Genomic DNA, 27,517 nt, shown 5'->3' with positions numbered 1-27,517 from the left:
ATTGGATTTTAGAGGTTGCGTTGCCCTCAAATCCACTTTGAGGGCACTTCGATTTTTTGACGACTCAGCATGTACTCATGGGGGGTATGCTAATTTCCTTCCAGTTGAGCGCTGTATGATTATTTCAATGTCCAGCCCCAACACGATACACCATTCAGATATGTATCAAGTGCATCATGGGGGATGAGTCTGCATTTTCTTTCCCCCCGACATCACGTATTGGTTCAAACACCTTATGGCCTCGCTCCAGAAATGTCCTCATCATCGTCCTCTCCCTCAGAAACTTCAGTCTTCAGAAACTTTAGCAACAGTATTATGTCATCATGCTGTGTTGTAGCTTCAGTGCTATTGGACAACACCCTCCCTCACAGCTCATTTTAACGTGAAATACGTAAATATGTGGACTCTTATAATGCTAGGAGAACCATGTCATGAGGACTTTAATGATTGATCACCAGCAGTCACCTTCTACTGTGCATTTTTGTGTTGGATAATGGACTTTAGATTCATGTGGTGCTTTTTTTTTAGTTCTCGCATGTTCTCTTACCAAAGGCACAGCAACAGCAACGTGAATACGTGTCAGGGATTTTGATGCACCCTTGCTATTCACATTAAGGTTGTCACGATTAAGTAAATACATTATAAAGCTCTGCAAAAATGAATCATGGCATTGAAAAATGGAGCCAGCATGTAGTGATGATGAGCTGGTGCTCCGACGTTTTCCTGAATAAAAAATAAATAGCAGTTAGAATACCAAATACCAAGATAGGAGAACTTGTTTGGTTCAGGAGCTTAAACTTAAACCACATCACTGCCTCAGGACAGACAGTTTGAAGATGTTGGTGAAGGTCAAAACACAGAGATGGTGTTGTGATTCAGAGGAATACAGTTATGTGTTTACCAGTCATAAGCTACTTCTTCTCCCTGAAGTCGTGGCAGAGCAGTGTAATAAGAGTGCAGGCTGAAAATGCTGATTCACCTGATTATAGCCTAAAAACCCTCTGCCAGTGAAAACCACCCCCTGGAATATTGTAGCTTTAGTATCACAAGGAGCCAAGAATCATTTCTAATCTTTCCAGTCAAATAAAAGCAGGTATATATATGCTGAAACTGGCCAAACTGACTCCAAACAGATGACACTGTTCAGCTAAAGCTAAATGTTTGGTTTTCGTTGGTTTAAATGGTCCAGACTCACACTCACTCAACATGGAGCCAATTATTTATGCTATCAACATTTTCCCCTTTCTGAAGAGCTGCTAACGTAAATAATTAATCTCACAATAATGTAATCCTATATTTTATATAAGAATGAATACAAAAGTCTTCACGTCTTCAAGTTTCGGGCATTAATAACAACTTAGTATTAACGCTCCACTGTTGATTGTTGCGTTTCATCAGCAGGTGATTAAAGTTTCCCTGTTTGTAGCTGTCTGTCATCATATGAGCACAGACAGAGGAACTCATGTCATACAGATGACCTGAGGCAATGTCTCCATCTCCACCAGCTGATGTTTACTTTGTTAGGTTTCTTTGCAGCATAGGAAGTTAGTGTCATTGCTGCAGGTATAGTCTGAACAGCCAAGTGAAGTGGACCGACAGTACCGGCACTTCTTAATTTTTATTTTGAGTATTGGCACTTTTATTTGCATACCGGCACTCACGAGATGCCAGCACTCAGTTTATTTTTTCTGTCCAATTCATTATTATGGTCCAGAATAATAATTTCTCAGGGAGCAATTAGTTTCTAGTGTCTAGAGGTTTTATTTTTGTTCTTAAAAAAAGAGCAATATCTATCAGGAAAAAGGCCGGAAAAAGGAACTGTTTAAAATGTTTCACTAATGTTTAGTTATGCCACTGACTTCTTGCCACATTTCTGTCCTTGTGGGCAGCATAATACATCAATCCAGTTTTTACTTTATTTTAATGTAGTCGAAATAATTAGATGTCTGTGAACAGGTGTCTTTCATTTACCGAAGATTTTCACAATTTAGTGTTAAAGGGTTTAGTAATACTGACAGACGTACATGGATATCTTACTTTTTCCCCACTTAACACACTGGCTGTGAGACTGAAACAGAGCCAAGAGGAGGTGCAGATGTGTCCTTATCCCTCAGATCACTTGATTTAGAAATCATTGATCAATAATGTTAAAAAAAAAACAGCTATTTGATTTTAAAAATACATGACATCATTAGACCTTGTTTTTATATCATAGTGAGGACACCTCATAGACACAATGCATTCCCTAGCCCCTTACCCTAACCTTAACCATCACAACTAAGTGCCTAACCGTAACGCTTACCCTAACCTAAACTCAACTCTAACCCAAACTCTAAAACCAGGTCTAAACCCTGAAAAAGCTATTTGAAGTTGTTGGGCCCAGACAATGTCCCCGCAAAGATAGGTTTTTATGTTTTTTGGACCTCACTAAGATATAAATACAAATATAAATACACACACTCTCTCTCACACAGATGCATGCACCCAGACCAGAAAACAAATCACTCTGCTTTCATCATTACTTGCATGTGTGTGTGTTTCAGGGCGCGAGAAAGCGAGCAGAGGAAAATATGACGCAGCAGAACTCAGCTGTTACTCCAGCATGCATAAGTCTGTGTCTACACACACACACACACACACACACATGCTTCATGTCCTTGCCGTTCATCTATCTTTATCATCATCATCATCATTATCATCATCGTCATTTAAAACATCAGATGCTGACAGGAGAGGTGTTGACTGAGAGCAGCTAACAGTCGTGCCCCATCAGACCATGGTGCAGTGATTTCCCCTTTGAGAGAACGTGGGAGAAGGAGAAGGGGGGGAGGTCTGACAGAGAGAAGGGGATGTCGCTGCAGCAAAGAGCTGCAGAGGAATGACAAGGACTGAAGGAGAGATGAAAGGGTGAAGTTGTGTGGGGAGAAGGAGTGAAAAAAGATAAAGTGATTAATAAAAGGATGGAGGGACACACAAAAAGATTAATGAATTGAAAGATGAAGTGAATGTCATCCCTTCTGTGTGTTTGCCTGGTTGTAGTAATTGAATGCTGTGTCACATGCAGTGGGCTTTCCACTCTGTTCACACGTCATATGTAAGCACACCAATAACGGAGAGTTGGTACAGGGAGGGAGGGAGGGAGGGAGTGTGAGATGAACAACAGGGAGAGAGAGAGAGAGAGAGGGGACGCAAGGGGGAGAGTGTGTTATGAATCACAGCACATCAGCAGGAGAACGAGAGGGAAAGTTGTGATAAGGATCGCTCTCATTTCCACCTCTCTTCCCGGGCTTTTTTTCCTCCCTCAAGCCAACGTTTTTCCTCGCTGAAAGCGTTTTCAGGCTCTCTGTGTCTGTGAGCAGCGTCCTGTGAGGATGGAGTGGAATGAGGTGGATTTGGTGCAGGAATTTACTATTGAAGGACAATGCAGCAAAATTAAAGTGCGCTCCTGCAGGATCACATGGGACAGCCTGCAGGTAAATACAGAACAGTGGGAAACTGATGAGGAGCTGCATGTTATAATGTCAGGGCAGCGCAGTCTGCAGGAGAAACAGCACGGGCAGCAGAATACATGACAGGTGAACTGCGAACTTTTCTGTAGCTGCGGGAATCGTGTAATGCTTGATTCCACAGTCACTGACTGACAAGCGGTCTTTAGTCCTGCAGATAAAGTCAGCAAGATGCTGTACAACACAGTGCAGGCGGTGTTTTTATTCTATTTTGATGACCAAGCTGATTTTAAAATGCTGTTTAGTAAGCTCCAACAATCCATGATTTGCTACTAATTAAGGCAGACTCACCTTTTTAAATACAGTTTCACATGAAGGACATAATGCAGATTAACACCTTCTCATTTCATCATAGTTGGCACCTTCTGTATACTACTACATTACATTACATGTCATTTAGCAGACGCTTTTATCCAAAGCGACTTACAAGGGAATTGAGTGCAACCTGCCAGGGGTGGAGATGAACTTGCGACCATGAAGTCTTTGCACACAGAGCACACATGGAATCAGTCTTAACCACTGAGCCACTCCACCCCATATTACTGAGAACATTACTAACAAAAACAACTGAAATCATATTTGTTTTTCTTTGAAATGTGTGGGTTAAATCATAGATAAAAATCATAGTTAAAAATGCAACTTTTGGAAACTTTAAAAATGACTTAAAAAGCAAGACGCTGTCACGCGTTCCCCCCCTCCCTTCCCCTCACCTGGCCATGCACATTTGTTTTCAACAAACACAACAGCAACAGACGTCGTTCGTAAAAATGCTACAATGCTGCTACAATGAACATCTAAAATAGCCGGTACCTAGCTCACAATGACTCCAAAGCTGTTAATTAGGTTCAAAATCCTGCAAAGTTCCACTTTAAATTGCCCCAAAAGCCCATAAAACATGCACTGATTTAGGAAAAACTGTAATAGCTGTTAAAATACCTACTAACCCAGTTTAAACTTTCTGCAATGTCGCTATATTAACTGGGTCTTGTTATTTTTGACCATGATATTCTGCTGATTCCAATGGGAATTTTTTTTCACAATTTTGCAATGTTTACGACACACTTTTCTGCATGTAACTGCAAATTTGATCTTCTCTCAAAGCTGTAGGATGAGTTACTTCATGTGGAAGACCATCTATCCGTTCATTGTCTACCACTTTATCTTTCACGTAAGGGTCGTGGGGCTGCTGGTTCCAATCCCAGTTTACATAAGGCGAAAGGCGGGGTACACACCGTGAACAGAAAAAAAACGGGACGCATTACATTGCAAGCAAATAACGAACACATGTATGACAGTGTCAGCAAAACAGGCATTGTTATTACAGTGGACTTCTACCAGGAGAGTTGTAGCTTTGCTTGAATTATCCACATAGATATAGGGATTATTTTGGCACTGTCTGGTCTCTGTAAATTGACACTGGTCCAGAGTGCATTAGCATAATACACATCAAAGTGAGGATCTGCAGAATCTCATTCATCAGCAGTTATTTAATGATAGGAGGCACCACTGACTGGAAAACCAGTCCAATGTGCATACTGTCATCATCTAAAACATGATGCATTGGAAGACTGTGCGTTTGCGTAATGACAGTGAGAATTTCCACAGTTCGGCCACAACGCGCCTGATGCTGTCTATAGCACAGTGTGGTTATCAGAGTCATTAATCACAGATGCTAATATTAAGCATATGCTGCTCACGCTGCCAAAGATAGAGCTTCCAAATGCTGAGCCATTAAGTAGCCGATGTGTTTAATTAGTTTTACTGTTTTCATATCTAAGCATTGCCAAAACCCAAAGGCTCTGTTCAGATTCATTTTTTATCAGCTTTCTCCCTGAGTCATGGAACCAAAGTCTCCAATGAGATGTGTGCAGATATATTTAACAAAACTCTGTCCTAGTATTTATCAGCATATTTTACAGTCAGGTCACCCAGAAAGAAATGTTGCTGTTTTACTTTTCTGCAAATGTTGCATTTGTACATTCTGTACAAGAAAAAGATGTGAATGAAAAAAAAAATGTTCCATGTGGGTCAACGTTTTTGAAGAGCGAAATATTTCCAGTAAACTTCTCACCACAGGTGGTGGGCGGGTAGCAGACCACAGTATGAGATTAGGACGAGACCAAACATCACAGTATCATCCACGAGATGTTAATGCTATGAGGAAAAAACGGATCTTTTCCTCGCTCTTGAACCTAACCACACCTCACTTTGACTCACAAACACGATATCATAGACCGAAGCAGACGTAAGATGTGAAATGCCTTAACTCTTAGAACACAGAGCATTTCAGGTGCTTTTTTACATTACTATGTTTAAACATACAGTATATACAGAGGTTATAAGAATGAGTTTCTTATATCCATTTTTTTTCAGCACAACCTAGGCAATCTGATAAAAAATGTCTTTCATTTTCACCATCTATATAAACATACCTGAGCAAAAAATACTCGCATTGAATTTGTGAAATTTGGTTCATGACACTAGGGGCCCACAAGGCAAAGTCGGTGCTTACTATATGTCACCACTGCATACAAACTTAATAATATTCAGCATGCAAACAGTATATTTATAATATATAAATGAAATAAACAAAAACAAAAAAACAACACAAAAGTGGTTAATGAAGGACAGCCTGAGATCATTTACATATCCAAAAGATGAAGTACAATTATTCATCTTAAATTCTGAATTGTGCTTGCAAAGAAATTATAGATAAATGAATAAAAAAGAAAAAAGCATAGACAACATTGAACCCTCTTCCCTATATCTTGCGAAAATATTTTTGAACTGTTTTATGTTTGAACATTCCCTGGGCTCCTCCTCCATCACACAGTTTCACACCACAAACGTCCTCCATGTAGAATTCTGTAGCAGATTGTTTTTTTTGCTTTAAATAAGATCATTGCTGTCTGTAATTCTATGAGATGTTTAAGTTTTAGTGACTTTGACTGTAAAAAGAATCAGACTGTGTGATCTATGTAACCAGCCTTATAAGTCATCCTTGGTGCTTTATTTTGCAGAATGAGTAGTGGGTGTATTGTATAGGGAAGAAGTATTAAACAGTTAACAATGCAGAGTGATTTGTGCTTAGCTTTGTTCAATACTGCTATGCTTCTTGATACTTTTGTATATGTTTAATATGTGGTTTCCAGCTGATTCGGTCATCTATTATCACCGCCAGGGATGCTGTAACTGTTACGTCAGCACAGGTTTAGGAAATAGCTCGATAGTTTTCCCCCAACAACATATAGCATTGTCCAGCCTCACTGTATACAGGAAATGAATGCAACAAAGCAGATGCTGTTTGTGTGTGTGTGTGTGTGTTTGTATGTGTCCATGAGTGAGCATATACAATAGCAGGATGTGGCTGGGCTAAAGCTTTCCGCTGTTGTCTGCTAAAGGCATTCCTCTCCCCTACAACCCCACCCATAAAACTCATCCCACCAAACACACACACACACACAGTGATCGACACATTTCAGAACATTCAGCACAGTCATAGCAACAATGCTCGTCCTGTACCTCTGCAAGTACAACCAGCCTCTTTACAAGGTGTGTTCCAGTGTGTCCACACGTCTGTAATAACACAGCACAGGACAAACAATCAGTGCGGTTTGATTTCTTCCAGCTTGTCGAAGTCAGTGTCAAAACTCTGCAATGACAGAACAGATAGGATTTTCCCCCACAACCAATACTATAATTCTGTCACTCTGTCAAGGCCACCAGCTGCCGGTCTAATAACATTTCTGTAGCACACTGAAGGTGCACCATGACCTAACGTGTGCAGCTGTGTGTCATCTTGTGGGCAGAAATCCCACGCTCCGTTACGTGTCATGGAAAGTCACAGGGAGAAGCGTAGGCTTTTTTATTCTGTGGACAGACTGTACCAACGTATGCAACCTCTCTGTCTCTCTATAGGTTCCCCGTGTGGAGCTGACCCTCTCTGAGCTCCAGGAAATGGCCACAAGACAACAACAACAAATCGAGACTCAGCAACAGATGTTGGTCGCCAAGGTAAATTAAATTGGATTAACTGTCAGTAACTGTAAGGTTATTTATGTTGGCGTCTGCCGGAAAAGGTCGGACGCAGGGGCCAAGGCCTCAAATGTGTGTGTGTGTGTGTCTTCCTTGGAAAAAGAAGAACATGTAATCCAGGTCAGGTCTTGAGTATTGGCAGGAAAAGGAACTTTAATGCAGTAGTCCCTGGCAGGCGGGGTAACACATCCCGGTGTGCACATGACCTTTGAATTAAGAGGAAATGAGGTAAGGAGAGGAAAACACACTTGGAAGCAGAATTCACCTCCAGGAAGTAGTCTACAAGCCAGAAAGAGGGATCCTTAGAGTTTCCCCATTTCAATACAGAGATGGGCTATTCCAACCAGCTTTGAACTGTTGCTGCTGCACGCTGATGTTAGGCAGTGTTTAAAAGCAGCAGTTCCCCTGCTAAAACGGCGTGTAATCATTGTTTCCTTCCTTTGTAATGAAACGGTTACGAAATATTCTCATCTCTGCCTGGAAAAGTCTCTCCAGTCCTGTGGACACAGTTTCCGTTGCCTTATCCTGGGATACAACTTGAGGATTTCCATGAAAAACAAAAGTTCAGAACATTGCATAGACGTTTACTCCTGTGGCTCTGTAATGAAAACAAGCTACTGTTATGTAATGTGTTTTTAGTGTGTGTGTGTGGTTTAGAGAGACACAGTTCAGTTCTACTCTTTGTGCTGGCATGATAGAGAGAGAAGTGTAAACCGCCTCAGTCAGCATCACAAAAATGCAGGTCCCGCTTCTCTCCTTCTCTCTCCCCCCTCTCTCTCTCTGCAGGTTGTTTTATAATGACATCGTTTTCATAATTTTCCTGTGTGCCACCTCAACAGTGGTGTTTTTTTTTGGGTCTTTTATGCACCTTGAAACGGTCTCACCTTTATTTTGGTGTTGTGAATTCACACATATACTTTGACAAGACATTAACACGTTTGTAGTTGACGGTATTTTTTCTGAAATGTTATATCTGGCTGTTGTGTTCACAGAAAAAAGGGACGGTGATGCCTTTTTTCACATCAATCTGATCTATCTTCTTACTGAATTTCACATTCATTAATGCAAATTCTCAATCAAGAAACCACATTTCCTTGTGCTCAAGATATTGGAGCTGTATATTTCAACAGTTGCCCCTGTACAAAACAAAAGAGCAGCTAACACGGTTGATATTTGCACAATGTTCAATGTCCTTACTTGACTTGCTTTTTAGTAATCTTGTGTTTACTTCCTATTTATGTATGCATTCATTCATTCTTTTTTGTGTATTTACTTATGAGTCTTTAGTTTATGCTTTTCTTCTTTCTAATATCTCCTCTGTTTAGCCCCATTGGTTTTGTGCCTTTGTCAATGTTTGGAGAGTTTCAAATAAAGTTTATTATTGAAAAAAAACTCCACAGTGGATAAAAAAAGAAAAATCATCAGGACGTGACTAGTGTAGACCTTTTGCTTTAAGGCTGTAGTGGACAGCATCCCTGGAAAAGTGAGTCCATCAGAATCCATCAGATAATAAAAATACTCACCTTTTGGGATCATAGCTCTCTGTTCTGAGCTCCTCTCATCAGATTAGTGAGGACAGATACTCATTTTATTCACCATTCACCACTTTCCCTGAAACCCTGAAAGAGATAGAGGCTCATAGAATAACAATAGTCTGAAGCATAGCCGTTTAATGGACCGATAGACCCCTCCTCCCCACAACCCAAGTAGAAAAACTTCAGAACTGTCAAAAACTAACTAAAAATCTGCATTAACAATGTTCATTACATATTAAAAATATTTTAATAAATGATCTCCATACTTCCCCAGTGTCCTAATGACTACCTAATTAGTAGTGCATCTATTACCACAAAGTGGCAGCAGCATTTGTCCAGTGGAGTGCATGTGTCTTTGCAGAGGTGATGAAATGTACAACGTTCATTGAATGAATTGAATGTGTTTGCAGAAGTCACAACATTTACGAGGTTCACTGAATGTATCTCTAAGCTCAACACACTGTGGATTCTGTGTGGCTCAAACTAGTCCTTTTCTCATGTACCGGATATTTCATGGCTCCAACAGAGATCTACATTGTTTTGTGTAATGGAGTCTGTAAACTTGTATCTTGTATTTTTGTACCAATCATGAGGAGAATTGGGTATACTCACACCAAAAGGGGCCCTTAAATGAGCAATATATAGCCAGTGTTCCATAAATTGGCAGTGACTCCACATGACAGAGATAGACACAAATAGGCTAACATTATGAACTTTTTTACCTCTATTTGCTGCCATGTTGACACGTGGTTTAATTGCTTTTATTGTCTGATGTTTTGACTCTTTCCCTTTTAAGTTATTTTGCAGGGTATGTAGTCACTCCAGCACCAGTAAGAGACCCCTATACAGAATAGGTGTAGTGGAACTGCCAGTTAGAGGGCTCTCTTTTTCTCTGAACTGTAATGTGATTGGTCAATCCCTTGATATTATAGATTTAGTTGTGGTGTCTTTTCTCTGTGAGGTCACTTGATTTACTACTGTGCCTCTTGTAATTCAAGAGGGTTCGCAAAAAATTCTGCATTCACAGTTTAAGAAATACAGTCCCCACATTTTCAGACACTCAAAAGTCACACAAACTAATATTATAATTAAAATGTGGGTTAATGTCATTTATAATCAATAAATGTCTAAAGTTTACCAAACGTCTTCTCTTGAAATGCTTTGTCAGGCCTTTACTGCAGTTTTTTCTGACTTTGTCTTTGAAAAATATTCAGTTTTGTTTATCTGTGAAGGTTCTCAATCTCAAACAATGCTGGTCTTTCACCCAATGACTTGTTCATTTCATCTGAGTCAAGGTGTCAAAAAGGGTCATTAGGTTCACCTGGGAGACAAAGTGAATGGAGAATATCCTAATCCTAATCCTGAAGACATTTTAAGTGAGAGCCACACTCTGCCACAGATGGAGAAGTTGGAAGTTGGTGTAGAAATGTTTAAATGAGCTAACCAAAGTCATAACTGTGTTATCATTCTGCCAAGGTAGCTGGAAACAAATGAGAGCTTCAAAATACATCATGTCTTTGTCTTCTTTTCCTGCAGGAGCAGAGACTGAGGTATCTTCACCAGGGAGGCAGAACTAACCAGGGACAGACACAGGTTGGATCCATGTGTCTGTCTATCAGTACTTCAGTTCATCACTCACATGCTCGTTTAATTTAAAAGAAAATGTGTTGTTCCCTTGTCTGGTTTAGTCTGAAGCTGAGAAGCTGCAGCGGCTGAAGGAGCGAGTCGAGACTCAGGAAGCAAAGCTGAAGAAGATCCGAGCCATGAGAGGACAAGTGGACTACAGTAAACTGATCAACGGCAACCTCTGTAAGCCCAAACCCACACTACCCACTACTCACTATTTTATCTGCTGTTCAATTGTCCTGATGTACCTTAAAATATATTCAGCTTAAAGTCATAATTCAGGTTTTCTGAGGCGTGGTTGTCTGAGGCACCGACACATTACAGTAGTCAAGGCAGCCTGAGCTGCATGTGCCCCCTGCTGGCCCGCTGTGTCATGATCCAGCTGGAGACATTCAGTGAGAACATGGTTGCCAGCAGGAACACTAAAAACTCTCCCGCACCAATGTCCATAGAGAAAATCAGCATTTTTTTTTTTGCCTTCTTTGGTAAGTGGGTGTTGCTAAGATAAACCCAAACAAAGAATTTCAAAAAATGAGGAGGTAAAACAACACATTTGAAATTGTTATTATTAATGAAAGAGGAAGAAGTGAATCAGAAACTCCTGTGTGTCATGGTGCAAAATCTTAGATTTTTTTAATGGGCTTTGGTGCAGGGGGTGGGGATTACAGGAGTTTCCTGTCAGAAAAGGCAGTCTAATGGTGACATTGCAGCCTCTTTGTTCAGTGGCTTATGTTCTCGATGGAGGGGGCACGCACAGCTCAGTCAGTGCCAACTATGTGTTAGTACCTCATACAAACACGTAAATAAACCCGACTATACCTTAAATGGAGACACATTCACATATGCTCTCATAAATAGAGAATAACAGTTTTCTGATTTCACATCGAACTTGTTCTGTTGTTTATTTCCAGCTGCGGAGATTGACCATGTTAGCAACCTGTTCCAGGAGAAGCAGGCGGAGCTGCAGTCTGCAGTGTTTAGAGTCGACCAGGTAAAGTACAGGATTGTTAAAGAGTCAGAGCTTATGTTACACGTTCAAGGTCAAACAAAGGTCAACAAAAAAAATCCATTCATTCTATTTATTTGAGAGCTGCAGAATGAGCAAGAGCCAATCTCAACCAAAAATGACTTTGATTGATTACAGTTGGAATCATGTGAGTGGTTTTGTTTTGAAAATTCTTTGACTAGCTAACTCAACAGTTGGAGGATTTGAGGAGAGGACACCTCCATTCTGTTCCACCAGCTCATGGGGCACCCACCTCTGGCCAGAGAGGATCCCCTCTGTCTGGCCCTGCAGCTCTGGAGCTGAGGAAACTCTACCAGGAGCTGCAGGTAAAGTTTAATTGAGACGTTGTTCAAAGGATTTCACTGAATCTATCATGTAAGCATGTGGCTGCATTTCAGGCCCGTAATCGCCATAACCTGGAGCAGAACAGCAAATTGGCCCAGAACAAGGAGCTGCTGAACAAGAGGAATGGCCAGGTGACAATGATGGATCAGCGTATTGGTGAACTGAGAGAACGACTGCACAAGAAGAGAGCAGAAGTACGAAACTTATCTTCTCACCATGGTGTAGTCGTAGTCAACCAGCAAGTGGAGATGTGTTAAAAAAATCTCTTTCTCCTCTGATTCTCCTCTAGTTGAACCATATGAACGGAGGTGGTCCCTCCTCCCCTCAAACCTCCTCCCGCCCTAGTGGTGGAGTTCTGGGTCGAGTGGCGGCCGTCTGCCCCTACATCCAGGTTCCAGCTGAGGAGAGACAAGAGTCAGTGTACCCACTACCAACTGACCCGCCACCCAAACCCACCCCACTCAGCCACACCCGCTCTCTCTCAGGTTGGTCCAAAAACATTTGAGGGTTCTCAGTCATCCAGGCCCTTGTATCTTAAGGAGTTTAGATACTAGGACTGCATATTTTTGACCTAATTACTTTCTAGACAGTAGGGCTGGGCGATATACCGGTAGTAAGAGGTATACCGGTATATTTTTGAAAGAGATATGTAGTTGAGACAATATCGCCCTACCGGTATTTATATATTATTTTTTATGTTGCCTTGCAAACGCTATTTAATAAAGCCGACCGCTTCTCACTGAGCCTACAAGCTTAGTGCAGCTGCTCAATCACGACCCTTACATGTACGTACTACGTAGTGTTCTGCCACCCACGTTACGCATCACAACAGACATTTGAAAAAAAAAGGTGGTGGACACAATGGAGAGTGAGCAGTTGGTGGCTAAGAAAAAGAAGAATAGAATAGAATATATACACTTTAATAATCCCCTTAGGGAAATTATTTCTCTGCATTCACCATCTTAGAATTAGGAGCAGTGGGCTGCCACACTTGGTAGCGCCCGGGGAGGAATGGGGGTTGGGTACCTTGCTCAGGGGTACCCCAGCCCTTTCGACCTGGTGGGGACTTGAACCGGCGACAAGCCAAGTTCCCTTTCCACTTGGCCAAGGGCTGCCAAATGGCGCTGTTATTTTCCTAAATAAAATGTATACTTTTACTTAACCATCTTCGTTACTCGTTAATACAAAATAAAAGTTGAGCTGTGTTCGCTAGTTTTTAGCGGCACCAGCTGTTAGCCACAGATTTTGGCTCCAAGTGGACTTAAAACACATCAGCGACTCGTTGCTTACCGTGTCCGACACCGAGGCTCTGGTCTCCGGGTTTCTGGTCTCCTGTCTCCGGGTTTCTGTTGTACACTCCGGACGCCGGGTTTCAGCTATCAGCTGTTTCAGCTGTCAGCTGAGCGGCCAACCGGTGAGCAAGCGAGCTAACCCGTTTTGTTCAAAATATCGTTATAATATCACATATCGCCATTCGAACAAAATATATCGCGATATCAGTTTTGGTCCATATCGCCCAACCCTACTAGACAAGTATCCAGCACACAGAGGTGTAATACATTTTCCAGCAGTTTCCACTATGTCAATTCCTTCAGATTTATTTGCAGTCTTTTACTTGACCCTCTCTAACTTCTTGTTCTTTTTCCTCTTCCTGTCCGTTGGCTCCCTGTTTTCCTTCCCACTTATCTGTTGTTCTTGATGTCATCTTCAACACCATCTATAATTTTGTGACTTTTTTTGTCACTTCATGTTGTGGTGGTGCTGGTGATTGCTGTTTTGACTGTTGCCATAACTATCATTATGACATCACGACGATGACGTTGCTGTTGGTGGTTGTGGCTGTGGTGGGTGTGACCCTGCAGAGGAAGGCACGAGTGGCGTCAGGAACCCACCCAGCACATGGAAAGTGTCAGATTTAGACATCACTCTGTCAGAGTCCACAGAGACATGGGAGAGACGTGTGTCTCTTCAGGGGGACGACAGTAACAACAGTGAGTTTCTAAAAGGCTCTGCAAGAAACCAACTAATGCAGGGATCTCAGACTCAAATATATAGATTTTTGTGAGGAAGTTTCATTGAATTTCAAAATAAAAGTCTGTGAATAAAACAAACATACAGGAATAACTCATTATAACTCGAGTAGTGGGTCGCATGAAATTAATTGGGGGTGCCACATGGGGCCCACAGGCCGCGAGTTTGAGACCTCTGAACTAACATTAAGTCCAGTAACAGGCATAATCCGACATTTTCATTTGAAAACAGCATTTTCAAACAAAAGAATCATCACATGACTTACCATCAAAACATCAACTAATGCAAATATCAGAGTTTCTAACATTTACTTATTGCTGTTTTGATTGAAGAACATAGAGCATTCTGGGATCTGAAAGATAGAACGACTGAACTGCAGCCTCTGTGATTTTCTAACAGTGTTGAAAAATTGGGTTTTGAAAAGCCCCTGTGCACGGCAGGCACACCCTCGGCAGAATGAATGCATTTCAAAACAAAAAATGAGTAATGTGGATGTAGCCATTGAGTAGCAGCACCACCCACACACACATCAAGCCTGTCTGTAGTAGATTCCTACATCATTTCACCACAAGGTGATTCCAAATGAAGCGTGGTTGTGGAGTGTGCAACTATATAGGGACCAGATGGTTAGAAGAGAGGACATAATTGAGTCTGCTGCAGAAAATGAGGGTCATGTTATGTGTCTGAGGACACAAACATGACATCTGATATCCAGCAGCTGCTCAGGGTTAGGTCGACCAGCCAATAGAAAATAAACAGTGCAAACCACAGTGTAGACTGAGTTTCATGTCTGATTATTCTTTCAAATCTTCCTGTCTGCTATCAGAAGGTTAAAAACAGTGAAGACGTTTATTATTTTCAGCCACATCGGCAAAGTCAGAATAATAAAACATTCTGACCTAAAGGTAATAAAATCCATTATAGGTTTAATTGAGTTGGCAGTGATTTCCCTGACTCCTGCTGTCACATTCACAGTGTTAGGCAATGTCTAAATTTAAGGCACGTGGTCTCACTGCCTGTGTCACATGGACCACACTGAATAACAGTTGTGTCAGCGATCAGCTGCGTCACTCACACCTGATGTCCGCTGCAAATCTGCTGCTATGTTTTCCCTTTAAAAACGCTCATAAATCATGTAATCGTTTGACATATTTGACAGATGAACACACACATTTACATGTCCACATTTCTCGTTTCGTTGAACTTGTGTGTGTATGTCAGTGGACGTGAACCAGCAATGCTAGAAATAACATTGTGTTGTTGAATGCCCGAGCAAAAGTCACAGCTCTATTTACGATCCCTGCTTATATAATGCGGAAAAAACATTGTTGTAAATCATGTCAACAGTTTACTGTGCAGTCAGACACAGCAGTGAAAGAAAATAAGTCTATGTGTGTGTGTGTGTGTGATAACAAGAGTATTATACAACACCTGTTGTTGCGGTTAGAGAGATTAAAGCTGTCAAATGTTAATAGTGATGTATAGATACATGTTTATATAAACGCAGTCCAGAGTCAATTTATCTGCAAAATTAGCGATTAATGTGTGTGTCAAGTCAAAGAGTGGGGAACTATGAGAGGAGAAACTAAAATGGGTTGAAAAATAGAGCTGAAAAACTCTCATGACAAAATCTGAAACCTGCAAAAGGTGAAACTAATTTTGAAGAAGCACAGTACCGTAATTAATTTCATTATTTTCCTCTACAGGAATATTTTTTTTTTAAATTCCCCAACATCCATCACCATGGTTACTTTAAACACTTAGTCATAGCACACCTTTCCTGATTGAACCTGCCTGATTTTTTTTTTCAAACCTGCAGGACAAGTGACATGCAGAAAACTTATATAAGAAAGAGAAACAGATTATAATGTGAAGTATCCTCATGTCTCTTCAAAGCCTGTACTTGCACATCACAGTTACATGATTAATCAAGCACAACAAATGCCTTAAGTCAGATCCATCTGTTATTATCATCATATCATCTCTCCCAGCTAACATCGGGTGAAAGGCAGGGTTCAAATCAGGCGTCACCAGCTAATTACAACAGGGCCAACATACACAGAAAACTAAGTTTCACTATCACATCAGCTTAAGACGTTACATTAAATAAAAGGTTGAACCTGTTGCAGCAGGACGTACTGTCACACTGCTGCACTTTTTATTCCTACTGTCTCTCTACATCTAATCTGTTTCCACTTTGTCCAGAGCTGACTCTTTGTTTCCTGTCATGACTGTTCCTATGGTCAGCAGGTCACAGCAGCAGCAGCAGCGGTCACTCACTGTACTTACTGTACTTACTGTACTGGCTACTGGCGCCAAAGCAGTTAATCACTGTTATTCTGGTGTGTGCCAGAACTGTTGGGACAGCTGGGCAAAATAATCCCAGTTTTTGACTTGACAAGAGGTTTTATTCTCTCCCTGATCACTTGATGCCTAAAAATCCATTCTGCTTGTGCCTTTAACTCCATCACAGCTTTCATCTGTTGTCAACATCTGTTTGTATCTGTCTTTGGCTCTTCCTCTCCTTAAATGCCTTTTCCTGTTGTAAACCTTGTCCCTTTCTCAACATCCCTCCTCTCTCTCTCTCTCTCTCTCTCTCTCTCTCTCTCTCTCTTTCTCTCCATTTAGCCAATGAAGCATCATGGTCTGACTGGAGGACCAACAGTCCAGAACAGGTACTGTTTCGACACTAGTTACTAGTAATCAGTAGTGGAGGAAGTACTCAAACATTTCACTTCAATTCACATACAGATAAATCGAAAAAAAAAATATATATACGTATGTAAAAATAAAAAGCACATTGAATATTTATATAAAAATAACAGTAATGGTCTATTATTTACTGATTTAACCATGATGCTGCTGAAAACACTTCATTATCATTAATCAATGAGTGTTGTTTTTATTCTGATCACCATCAGTGAAATTCGCCAAAAATTGCGAAGAAGGTTGATTATGTTAAAAACTTTATTTCTAATTGTACTATTAGCAGTAATAAGACAAGACATTCCTTTTTTTTTAGTCTGAAAATGTAGACATTTGCAACGCTACAGCAGTACAGATAGTAAAAAAGGTAAAGGTAATACAAACTAAACATACATTATAAACGTCCAGAAGTATAAAAACTGTTGAAAAACATGAAATATTAGACATTATAAAGATAGAGTAATGTATATAATAATATACAACATGCAGCAGGAATTAATGTGAACATTATCTTTATCAAAATCAATATCATTCATCCATTGACATAATGTATTTAGTAAAACATTTATTGCTTTCTGGAAGTACAGGTTTGTAGGTCAGTTAAGTAAATGTGAACCTTTCAACACAAAAAAGTATATCAGGAGAAACAAAAAAAAAGAACAACAAACAAAAAAAGACACATTTGAAAATGTTCTGTCTCCCTCTGCCACCAGCTTCCCTCCAGTTATGGTACTTACCCCAGTGCCATCCACCAGGCTGCAGGTCATCACTGTGCCACCAGCTCCCTGCCCCGCTCTGCCCCTGGTACCCTGGGCTGGCCTCGGTCCAGCAGCAGCACCAACACTTCACCCTCCTCTTCATTATCTTCCTCGTCACAGCAAATACACCAGCGAATCGCTGTCCCTCCTAAATCAAGCCCAGGTGATTAAAACACAGTTGTCTTTCACTTGATGAGTCAAACAGCACCTTTATATTTGTATCCCTCTTCCTCCCAGCTACATGCCCACTGATGGTGTAACAGTTCACCTGGTTGGTTGGTTGGTTGGCTGGTTCAAAATATGGTTTGGTGCCGGAGGCGTGCCGGTGTCAGAGTGCTATCTGGTGTTTGACTGATTCAATTGTACATTAAGTTTTTTCACTCTCTGTGTTACAGGCTCTGCCAGCATCGCTCAGTCCTCTCCACGGTCCCCACAAGCAGAGCGCACAGATCCCCCTCCAGCAGTGGCCGTACGTCCGTACGTCCCTGACCATCCCTCCAGACCCCAGTCCCCCAGGAAGGGTCCCGCCACTATGAACAGCAGCTCCATCTACAGCATGTACCTCCAGCAGCCTCAGGCTAAAAACTATGGCTCTCTCAACAACAGGACGACCGTCAAAGCAGGTTCTTAAACTTCACATTCAATTAAAGATTAGAGGTTATTTTGCATATTATTAAGATGCTGTTGCACACACTACATTATAAATTCTGTCCCTTTCCCCTTCTCTCTGCAGTCTATGGCAAACCCATCCTCCCCACGTCCTCCGCCTCTCCATCCCCAGTCCCTTTCCTCCACGGAGGAGGAGGAGGATTAAAAGCAGGAGAAGATGTAACAGATAAAGAAGGTGGAAAAGGAGGAGAGAGCAGCGATGGGCAAATCCTGCCTCCACCAAGCGTAGATAACATCCCTCGCCCTCTCAGTCCCACAAAACTCACCCCAGTTGGTAAGATAAATCAGATTTATTTGATAGTTCACGGTGTTTTATGGCAGTTGGCATCGGGAACGTCACCTCTCTTTTCTTGACCTAGTCTCTCTCCTTCCAAGCATCCCCTCAAAAAGAATGTTGTTTTATAGCAGTTGGCATTCTTCTCTTTCCCTTTATTTCTGTTTTATGTAGAAAAGGGAAAGCAAAGTAAGACATTTTTCCTTCTCCCTTCCCCCTTTCTTTTCAAAGGAGAAGAAGGAGAGTAAAATAAATTATTTGCTAGTGGAAGACAAGGGAACGGAACAGAGGAAGACAGTAATACTAGTAGTAATAGTTTAACGACATTTGAGATCCGTTATGCAACATTATGAATGCCAACTTACAGAAAGAAGGAGAAGAGGCAAAGCAACGAGAGAATGATGGTGTTTGTCATTTACAAGTTTCCTTAGAAAAATGGAAATTATATTTAAAATGACAGAGAATTACTTGATAAACTGGTACGTGAAGAACAAGATGATTGATAAAGTAATAAAGGTATAGTTCAGATTGAGTAAGTCACCGACAATGGAATCTGTCTTTGACACATTTTCAAACAAGACAGCTAGAGGGCTGCAGCGATTATTCAATTAATCAATCATTAATTGATTTCTAAATGAATTATCAACTATTTTGATAATTATTCAGTTTGAGTGTTTTCAGATTTTTGACCTTCTTAAATGTGAATATTTTCTGGTTTATTTGCTGCATATAACAAAGATTAAAACTGAATCATTTTTGTGTCTTGCTTGTGGACAAAACAAGACATTTATTTAGGAACCATAATTTCCACTGATCAACATTTTTCAACATTATCGGACATTTTACGAACCAAGCAAGAACTTAGTTGCAGCCCTAACGGCATCACTAGCTCTTGTGTCCCCGTTTAAAACACTGATTTTCTTTTTTGGACTTTGGTGCAGAAGTCCAAATCCATTTTTAAAGTGATGATGAGCAGGTTCTCTGTGCAGGGGGCAAGCTTTGCACAGTCCCCTCTGACTATGTGTCAGAAAGTCATGCAACCACACTTCAAAAAACCTGAACCATCATTTTAACCCAAGAAAAAAAAAGGCTTAGTTATAATCACCACAGACTCACCTTGCACATGCTGCTCCACAGCCCACTCCCAGCTACGTTACCAGAGTGATGTGGACCTGGAGGTTCTGCGCCGACGCCCCAGTAACGCTCCGCGACCGCTGAAGAAACGCAGCTCAATCACTGAACCCGAGGGCCCCCAGGGACCAAACATCCAAAAACTTCTGTACCAGAGGTGAGTGCTGCTCTGTATCACGCCACAGAGACAAAACTGTTTTTAAAGACTGATGTATAGGCATTAAACTGAAAGAATTCTTTCATTTCTGCAGGTTCAACACACTGGCAGGAGGCATGGAAGTAGGCTCAGGTAAGACACTGTGATGTGATGATGAGAAAGGGTCTCACCTACTGAAGCAGGTGATTCAAACTGTGGATCCCAACCCAAATGTGGATTGTGAGATCATGTCCATGGGTCACCTTATGGTTGTGGAAATATTCAAAAATAATCTGAGTTTTTTTGGGTCTCCAGTCAAATTTTGCAGAATTTCCCAACCTTTTAGATTCACATGTATATGTTTAAAATCAGATGCATCAAATGAAGTTTTAATTAATCGGCCAAAATCTCTTGGAAATGACTATCAATTAAAAGTGGTATTAGGCACTGCAGTGTTGCAGATATGGCTGTAATAGTCACTTTATTATGCACACATTTGTCTCTTGTCATGTTTTTATTGCGATTTAGGTCACAATACTTGCTATTTTTAAAAAAATGGGTCCCCAAATAGATGGTTTGGGAAGCCTGACCCACATCTCACATTTTGGAATACTTCATAATGGAGTGTCTGTGACATACTGTACTTGGGGTTGCCTGCTCCAGTGGATTATTCGGGTGAGACAGTGACTTTAAAAGTTTGGGAACAACATTATAGTGTGTGTTTAACCAAGGATCAAAATGCTACTCCACAATTAAACCATGCTTAAATTGTCCGTTTCATTTCTGCAGGCAGCACTTTCTACCAGCCCGACTGCCTTTTAGGCGACATGGACAACATCCACTCAGCCAATGGGAATGTAGAAAGTGGCGACAAAGACATCAGTATTGCAGCTGTGGAGGGAAAAGTCCAGAACCTGAACTTAGATTCCAGACGTTTGTCACCTCCTTCTGTTGCCACAGAAACATCCAAAGAGACAAAAGCAACAGCAGGCACTACTCCCTCCACCCAAACTAGCCCACGTCTTGCATTGAGGCAAGAAGACCAGAACAATAATAACAAGAGAGGATCTAGTCCGGCCCTAAACCCTGCAGGTCACGCCTCTCCATCACCTGCTGCAGCACCTTCACTGCCTAAGGTAAACAGATTAGTGTGAATCTTTTAGATGTAAACAAATGTCCGTTACATTGAAATGACATTGTCAAATTCTCACAGTTAAGCCTCTCGGCTCCAGGTGACTCTCCGTGATTCTCAGTAGAGTGGTGCTTAGTTCTTGTGTCAACCAGTGTCACATCCCCACGCTGCACACGGGAAGTGATTTATTTCATGTGAAGATAGATACAGGACGCAGCATACAAATAATGTCAGATTGTCTCAGAGACAGAATAATAACCAACATCACACTGCAGCTTTAAGCCCAACAGACTGGATAAACACACTCTCACTTGTTTCTCAGCATATTATGTTCAGCTGCTTGGTGATATCCCTTGTAATGTGTTGCTGATAGCCTTATAATAACAAATACAAGGTCATTGTATTGTCACTCAAGGCCAACGTGCCAGATTAATCTGTAAGTACTTAACTTTCTCTCTCTCTGCTGCAGGTGAAGCGAACCAACCTGAAGAAGCCGTCATCGGAGCGAACAGGCCACGGCCTCAGAGTCAAGTTTAACCCTCTTGCTCTGCTGCTGGATGCTTCGTTAGAGGGAGAGTTTGATCTGGTCCAGAGAATTATCTATGAGGTGAGACATAGCATTATGTTGAAGGCTGAACTGACTTCATAGTGTACGTGCAAACATATCACAAAATGTGAACCTTACAGTCAACCACAAAATGTTGAGGGAAATAAACTTCACTAAACTCCCAAATATGACATACATATATTATGAATCTTATACAAACAACTATAAGGTAATAGTTTCAGTATTTGCGAACTTTCTGTCTTTCGTGTAGCACTCTAGGATCTAACGGCTTCTTTTAGGAAGCCTGTCAGAACAATACCTGAGAACACAAGGGTTCACCTCACTGCTATTGTTGTAAAAGGCATCAAACTTAATAGTGTAGTTGTCAGAATCTACAGCACAGTGAAATAAAAACTTCAGTAAAAGGGTTTGTCAGTGAGGTTCATGTGTCAGCCAGCAGCAGACATATTAGGATTACCTTGTTACTTGGCTTTGAGGTGCGTTTGCACACTAGCTTGGTCATATTACTGACAAGGGATGAACAATTTGGGTAAAATATGAAAATATATGAATAGAATAATTGTAGCCTTTGTGATGCAGTAGTTGCATTCTTTCAAATTGCAATTTTGATTTTTAAAGGTGTCATTGTGCAGCCCTTTTACTGAGCCTATAATCCCTGAAGAGAGATTGACAGAATTGTTGAGCAATTAAAAGATAATTTACTTAGATATCAGCATCGCTTGGTTTAGCATAAAGAAAAGTAATGGACCCGGTGCAGTGTCTTGAGGGACACCATAACAAACTGACCTCTTTCTTAGGATAGACCTACTGTACTGTATGTTCCCTTTACACAAGGAAGTGTTTTTTTTTCATTAACATTAAAGGATGTGGTTGAAGGAAGATAAAAATTAAGGGCAAGACACATGACTACAACCCTCATCCCTCTGTAGATCACCGTAATCTGCATTGACCTGGAAACTTCAGCAGCTTTTTGAACTAAATCTCAATGATTTCCACTTCTAAAATGCTGTGATATATTTTTTAATAGTTGTGTTGTGGGGGAAAAATATCCCCTGTGCAGCAGAGGAATATTTAACATGCCCATAAACATCGTTCACTCACAGACACGCAGGTTACCTCAAAAGGATTTGAAGCTTCCAATACCGTCAGGACAGCATATCTTTGATCCTCAGCAATACTGTCATGGGAGATGTGGTCTCTGTTGTCAGGTGTGCAGACATATTGCTGAGGGGCGCACTCACACTGTTTCTGTGTGTTACAGCAGCGCAGAGCCCCGGGGAACTAAATCTTTTTAGATGTGAATCTCCGTCTCCCCCTGACGCCTTTCTTTCTCTGAGGCTGGACAGAAGTGCTAACTGACTCTTCGAAATGCAAACTCTAGCTGTTGCTCTCATATATATTATGTCCTGAGGTACTAAAACTCGAAAACCCAGTGATTTACAAGCTGTTCCAAACAATGTACTAGTACTATCCTGGGGTTAACAGTGAAATCAGGCACCTGTTTAATGCTCACCACAAGGGTTTCTCAACACTGTCTCAACACTCCAAGATTAAGCATCATCATTTGATTCAATTCTAATAAGTGTGTGTATATTTCCTCATCATCTGACTTCAAGGTGGAAAATCCCAGTATGCCTAACGATGAAGGCATAACTCCTCTTCATAATGCTGTCTGTGCTGGACATCACCATACAGTCAAGTTCCTGCTGGACTTCGGAGTGAACGTCAATGCAGCTGACAGTGACGGATGGTCAGTACTTTGAACAATGACTGTTGAAGGACAGGAGTGACTGTGGTTCTTGGGTCATGAACACACTCTGTGGCAGTGACGCTGGACCTCAGATATTTACAGATATAATCACATTTCAGAATTCATTTTTGACTCAGCTGCCATAAAAGTAGGAAGAGATTTCTGTCTATAACTGCAAGGGACGTCTCTTATGTAAACTTTTGATGACATAACTGTCCAACAATTCGCTTTGCATGTGACTTACTCAGGTACCCAGCTGCAAGGCTGTACTCAATCAACGACAGCTTTCCTTTTGCTTTGAACACAGTTCTTCCCTTTGGGAAGTGGCGAAAAGAGCCAAATCTATGGCGCGCCAATAGGGTCACAATTCGTCTGAGTAATTAAGTTTACTTGTCACCGTTATGAGCGGCACCTCACGTTAAATAAATGGTGTCAGACCAGACTAAGCAAGCACTGATCACCAATGCTCTTTCTTTAACGAAAATAATCTCACAGAACAGGATAATACTTAGGATAATTTTTGAATTTTTTATCAACTATGTCATTTTTCACTTCAGAATGTATCATATTTACATTTAAAACATTTATGTGTGTGTCTACTTAATGTAGCAAGTGCAGCTTACAGTTACAGCTGGTATGGCTTAGTATCTTTCACCCTCATTATTGTAATTAATAATAGTTATTAAAAATTATTTTTGCTTTTATCACCTTCATTTTTTATTTTACTTTTAATTCAGTCAACGTCATTGCTAAGAAAATGAACAGCAAATACAGCAGTAGTTGCAATTGTCAGCCTGTTTCATGATCAGCTGTGTTCAGCCTGTTAGATTCAAATATTCCAGCCAAATGTTTGAAGTTGTGTTTTAATGTCGTCCCTCCCAGGACTCCTCTACACTGTGCTGCGTCCTGTAACAGCGTCCATCTCTGCAAGATGCTGGTGGAGTCCGGGGCGGCCATTTTTGCAACTACAATTAGCGACGTGGAGACGGCAGCGGACAAATGTGAAGAGATGGAGGACGGATACACACAGTGTTCTCAGTTCCTCTATGGTAGGTAAACACAGAGAGGCACTGAAATCAGTTTTAGAATAGTTTTTCCTCACAATTCACATAAGATAAGAAAGGATTGTAAATCATGTTGTAATAGATAAGTGATATTATTGTAAAAGTATCTTATTTGTGCTTAAATGCTTGTGGGACATAAGGAAAAATGAATTTCAACTTTATGACATAATTATCAATCAATTTAATTCAAAAATAATTTAATGGGAAGGTATCACACTGACGGAAGCCTCTGGTAAGTCGCATTATCAAGATAATACCTGGCTTTTTCATGGAAAATATCACCAAGTTGGAAATTGCATTAGGAAAAATGGTGTTACCTCAATACTATTACCATGAAGTTACTGAACTGTAATGTCAAGACAAAACAAAACAAAAGGATTATACTTACTACTGATGACTTCCTGTATCTGCCTCAGGTGTCCAGGAAAAGTTGGGTGTGATGAACAAAGGCCTGGTCTACGCTCTGTGGGACTACACAGCTCAGGAGGATGACGAGCTCTCCTTCAGCGAGGGCAGCGCCCTCACCGTGCTTCGACGACATGATGACAATGAGACAGAGTGGTGGTGGGCGCGACTGAACGACCAGGAGGGCTACGTACCCAGGAACCTGCTGGGGGTGAGAGATCACGCGACACCCTAACGCTCCACACAAAAGCTTCACAAGCTACAACATTAGGACCATAAAATGAGTCTGTAACAAAGAGGCTGGATCATATTTTCCACGTCTACATGTGCTCAGGAATAGAGTAAAATAGAATAGAAAATAGCCTTTATTGTCATTGTGCAGCGAGTGTACAACAAGATTATGGGAGCTTCCCCAGATCAATGCATTCATAAATAAGAATTGCGAGTAATTACACAAGACAAACACACATGGTTACATATCATATCATATCATATCATGTCATGCATATATTTGCACAGTAATCTTCCACTTTGAAGCGTAAGTTTACATGGCGGCACACGATGGCAGACTCTGTGAAGCAAGTTCCTTGCCTTACGTACAGAATCAAATACTTAATCTAAGCATAGAATGGCACCGTGTCAGTTTTTTGAAACTGGACGTTCACACTTGAAACCAGTACTTTATCATCTATTTTCCTTTAAATATGTATAATATCTATGATTTAAAGGCCATGAAACCCAAAATGATGTTTATTTGAAAGTGATTATACACTTAAACAAACATATTTATATTGAAATAAACCCAACAAACCCTCCTAAATGTTGCACAGTGTTTCTTTATGGCAGATTAAGATGTTTAAGATGTTCATACACTTTGTGGACAATGTCAACATGGTGTAGTGACACTGCTCTCTCTCTCTCTCTCTCTCTCTCTCTCTCTCTCTCTCAGCTGTATCCAAGGATCAAACCCAGACAACGCTCACTGGCATGAGGCCCAGATCAGGGGTTACATGCTCCTCACAGCAGGCGTGTGCACTCAGAGAGGAAGAGGAGCAGTCGCAGAATTAGGGCAGAGGCATTAGAAGGAAGAGGGAACAGTGGATGAAGAAGTGACAAGGGAGAAGAGGGAGGTCAAAGATTTGCTGAAAAAAGTGTTTGTGGATGTGACGCTGGAACAACACAGCCATGTTGTGGTGGAGTCATAGCATGGAGCCTTTTTTGACTGAGTTGCTGCAGACTTAGAGAAATTGCCCGCATCTTATTTTGAGCAACAGTAGCTTGGCACGTTCAGCCGCATGACAGACGCTGAGTAGAGAAACAAAGATGTAGCTTTAACATCCACTTCAGTTCATTTAGCTCCCAACGCGACTGACACATTGATCTGTGAATATCAACAACAAAAACACACGTTAGGATTTTCATGCAGCCAAGCTTCTCAAAGCAAATGGGGATGTGTTGTATTTTCTCAGTGGGCGTCATGTGACGTGGGATGGAAGATTCATTCCGTGGGATGTGATTTTACGAGTTGGAGCAGGGGAAAGTGTGTGTGGCGAGGTGTCATGTGAAAGTGAGGAGAGAGAACAGGTGAATGTGTGTGGAAGCAGGTCAGGTTAGGGTCACTGCTGTGGCAGAAGCAGTCGCCAGGAACGACGTTGAAAATGCGGTGATGAGACTGATCAAGGCAAGCAACTGAACAATGGCTGCTGAGATTGACATCAACTTCCAAAACAGTGTTTACAATGATATATTACAGCATGGGTTTTTTGGGTTATGTCAGATAAATGATGTAGTTCTGTTTTTGCAAACTGATGTGAAAAAGCATCTGTCAGACATTACCGCTGACCTCAGCCTTTGTGTATTTTGCATTTGTCTTGACTCAGCACTGGTGAGCGCTGGCATATCAACATCTGTTCACATGTGAAATGGCTGCTGCTGGAAAAACAGGGAAGGAAGGAAGGAAGGAAAAGGAAGAATGTGTAGGAAATACAAATGTTGTTTGAAAGCCCAAACTGTTTTTACAAAACAAATTGTTCAGGAGTTGAATGGACAGTTTTTCTCTTGGTATGATAACGTTTGCCAGTATTTATACATTTTCAACCGAAACGTAGAACCACATTCACACTTCAAACTAACAGCCAGCTCAATGTTTAAGAATCCAGTCATGCCTGCTGTTAAAATGACTGATCAAAGCTCTGTTAGATCAGTTTCTCTGCGTTCTCTTAGATCTGAATGTCTTTTAAAAAATAAATTATCAAAATGAATTATACTGGACTAACTATGTTCAAATCACAACTAACCTAAAGTGAATGAAGACTCTCCAAGTGTCACCTGATTTTATTTTTTATTTCTTTCCTATTTCCATGTTTCCAAAGTTGTATTAAATGTATTATATTTTTTTCTGTTTGTTTTATCTCAAGCAATACATTGTTTTTATATTATTATGTTATTATTATTATTATTATTTTTAGGACACACTTGTTTCTTCCTGTTAGAGCTGGCACCTCTCACTGCTGCCACCTAGTGTACATTGACATTTTTGACACAAAATAAAGCATCACTTTCTGTTGACACATGCAGTGTAAAATATGAAGCAATAAATTGAAGTGAAGTTTGATGTGAGAGTTGTGTCATTGTTCTGAGGGACGTGAGCCATTGCTTTGTGTATACGCAACTTTAAATGTATAAACCAACTTTATTTATACAGCACATTTAAAACAACCCCAAAGTGCTGCACAGGCACAACAAATACACGACAGGAACAGGTGAAACAAACCAAAAATACACTACAGGGGACTTTTCTAAAGTCTAAACTATTCCGTAAACTGATAGCAGCCACTGAA

General features: G+C 40.8%; 1 protein-coding gene across 3 annotated transcripts in view; it reads left to right on the top strand.

Annotated features, from left to right (window-relative positions):
* ppp1r13ba (protein phosphatase 1, regulatory subunit 13Ba) overlaps positions 1-27,291 on the top strand; it is a 54,546-nt gene extending 27,255 nt beyond the window's left edge. For 2 of the 3 annotated variants that reach the window (XM_058615364.1, XM_058615363.1), the window contains exons 5-23: positions 7,425-7,520; positions 10,613-10,669; positions 10,765-10,885; positions 11,614-11,693; positions 11,891-12,034; positions 12,107-12,247; positions 12,343-12,538; positions 16,713-16,759; positions 17,504-17,711; positions 17,944-18,171; positions 18,282-18,491; positions 19,629-19,779; positions 19,874-19,911; positions 20,548-20,894; positions 21,360-21,497; positions 23,075-23,208; positions 24,091-24,257; positions 24,689-24,888; positions 25,627-27,291. In XM_058615364.1, coding sequence (XP_058471347.1) covers positions 7,425-7,520; positions 10,613-10,669; positions 10,765-10,885; positions 11,614-11,693; positions 11,891-12,034; positions 12,107-12,247; positions 12,343-12,538; positions 16,713-16,759; positions 17,504-17,711; positions 17,944-18,171; positions 18,282-18,491; positions 19,629-19,779; positions 19,874-19,911; positions 20,548-20,894; positions 21,360-21,497; positions 23,075-23,208; positions 24,091-24,257; positions 24,689-24,888; positions 25,627-25,668 — 2,745 coding nt within the window. In that variant the 3' untranslated portion in view covers positions 25,669-27,291. Of the gene's footprint in view, positions 1-3,230; positions 3,474-7,424; positions 7,521-10,612; positions 10,670-10,764; positions 10,886-11,613; positions 11,694-11,890; positions 12,035-12,106; positions 12,248-12,342; positions 12,539-16,712; positions 16,760-17,503; positions 17,712-17,943; positions 18,172-18,281; positions 18,492-19,628; positions 19,780-19,873; positions 19,912-20,547; positions 20,895-21,359; positions 21,498-23,074; positions 23,209-24,090; positions 24,258-24,688; positions 24,889-25,626 lie in introns of those variants that run through there. The other variant, XM_058615365.1, reaches the window with a different exon arrangement.
* The last annotated feature ends 226 nt before the right edge of the window (positions 27,292-27,517 follow it).

The sequence above is a fragment of the Solea solea genome, chromosome 18 (genome assembly GCF_958295425.1).
Source record: "Solea solea chromosome 18, fSolSol10.1, whole genome shotgun sequence".
Classification (NCBI taxonomy): domain Eukaryota; kingdom Metazoa; phylum Chordata; class Actinopteri; order Pleuronectiformes; family Soleidae; genus Solea; species Solea solea.
The sequence above is the reverse complement of the archived record's forward strand: the minus strand, read 5'-3'. Positions and strand labels throughout refer to the sequence as shown.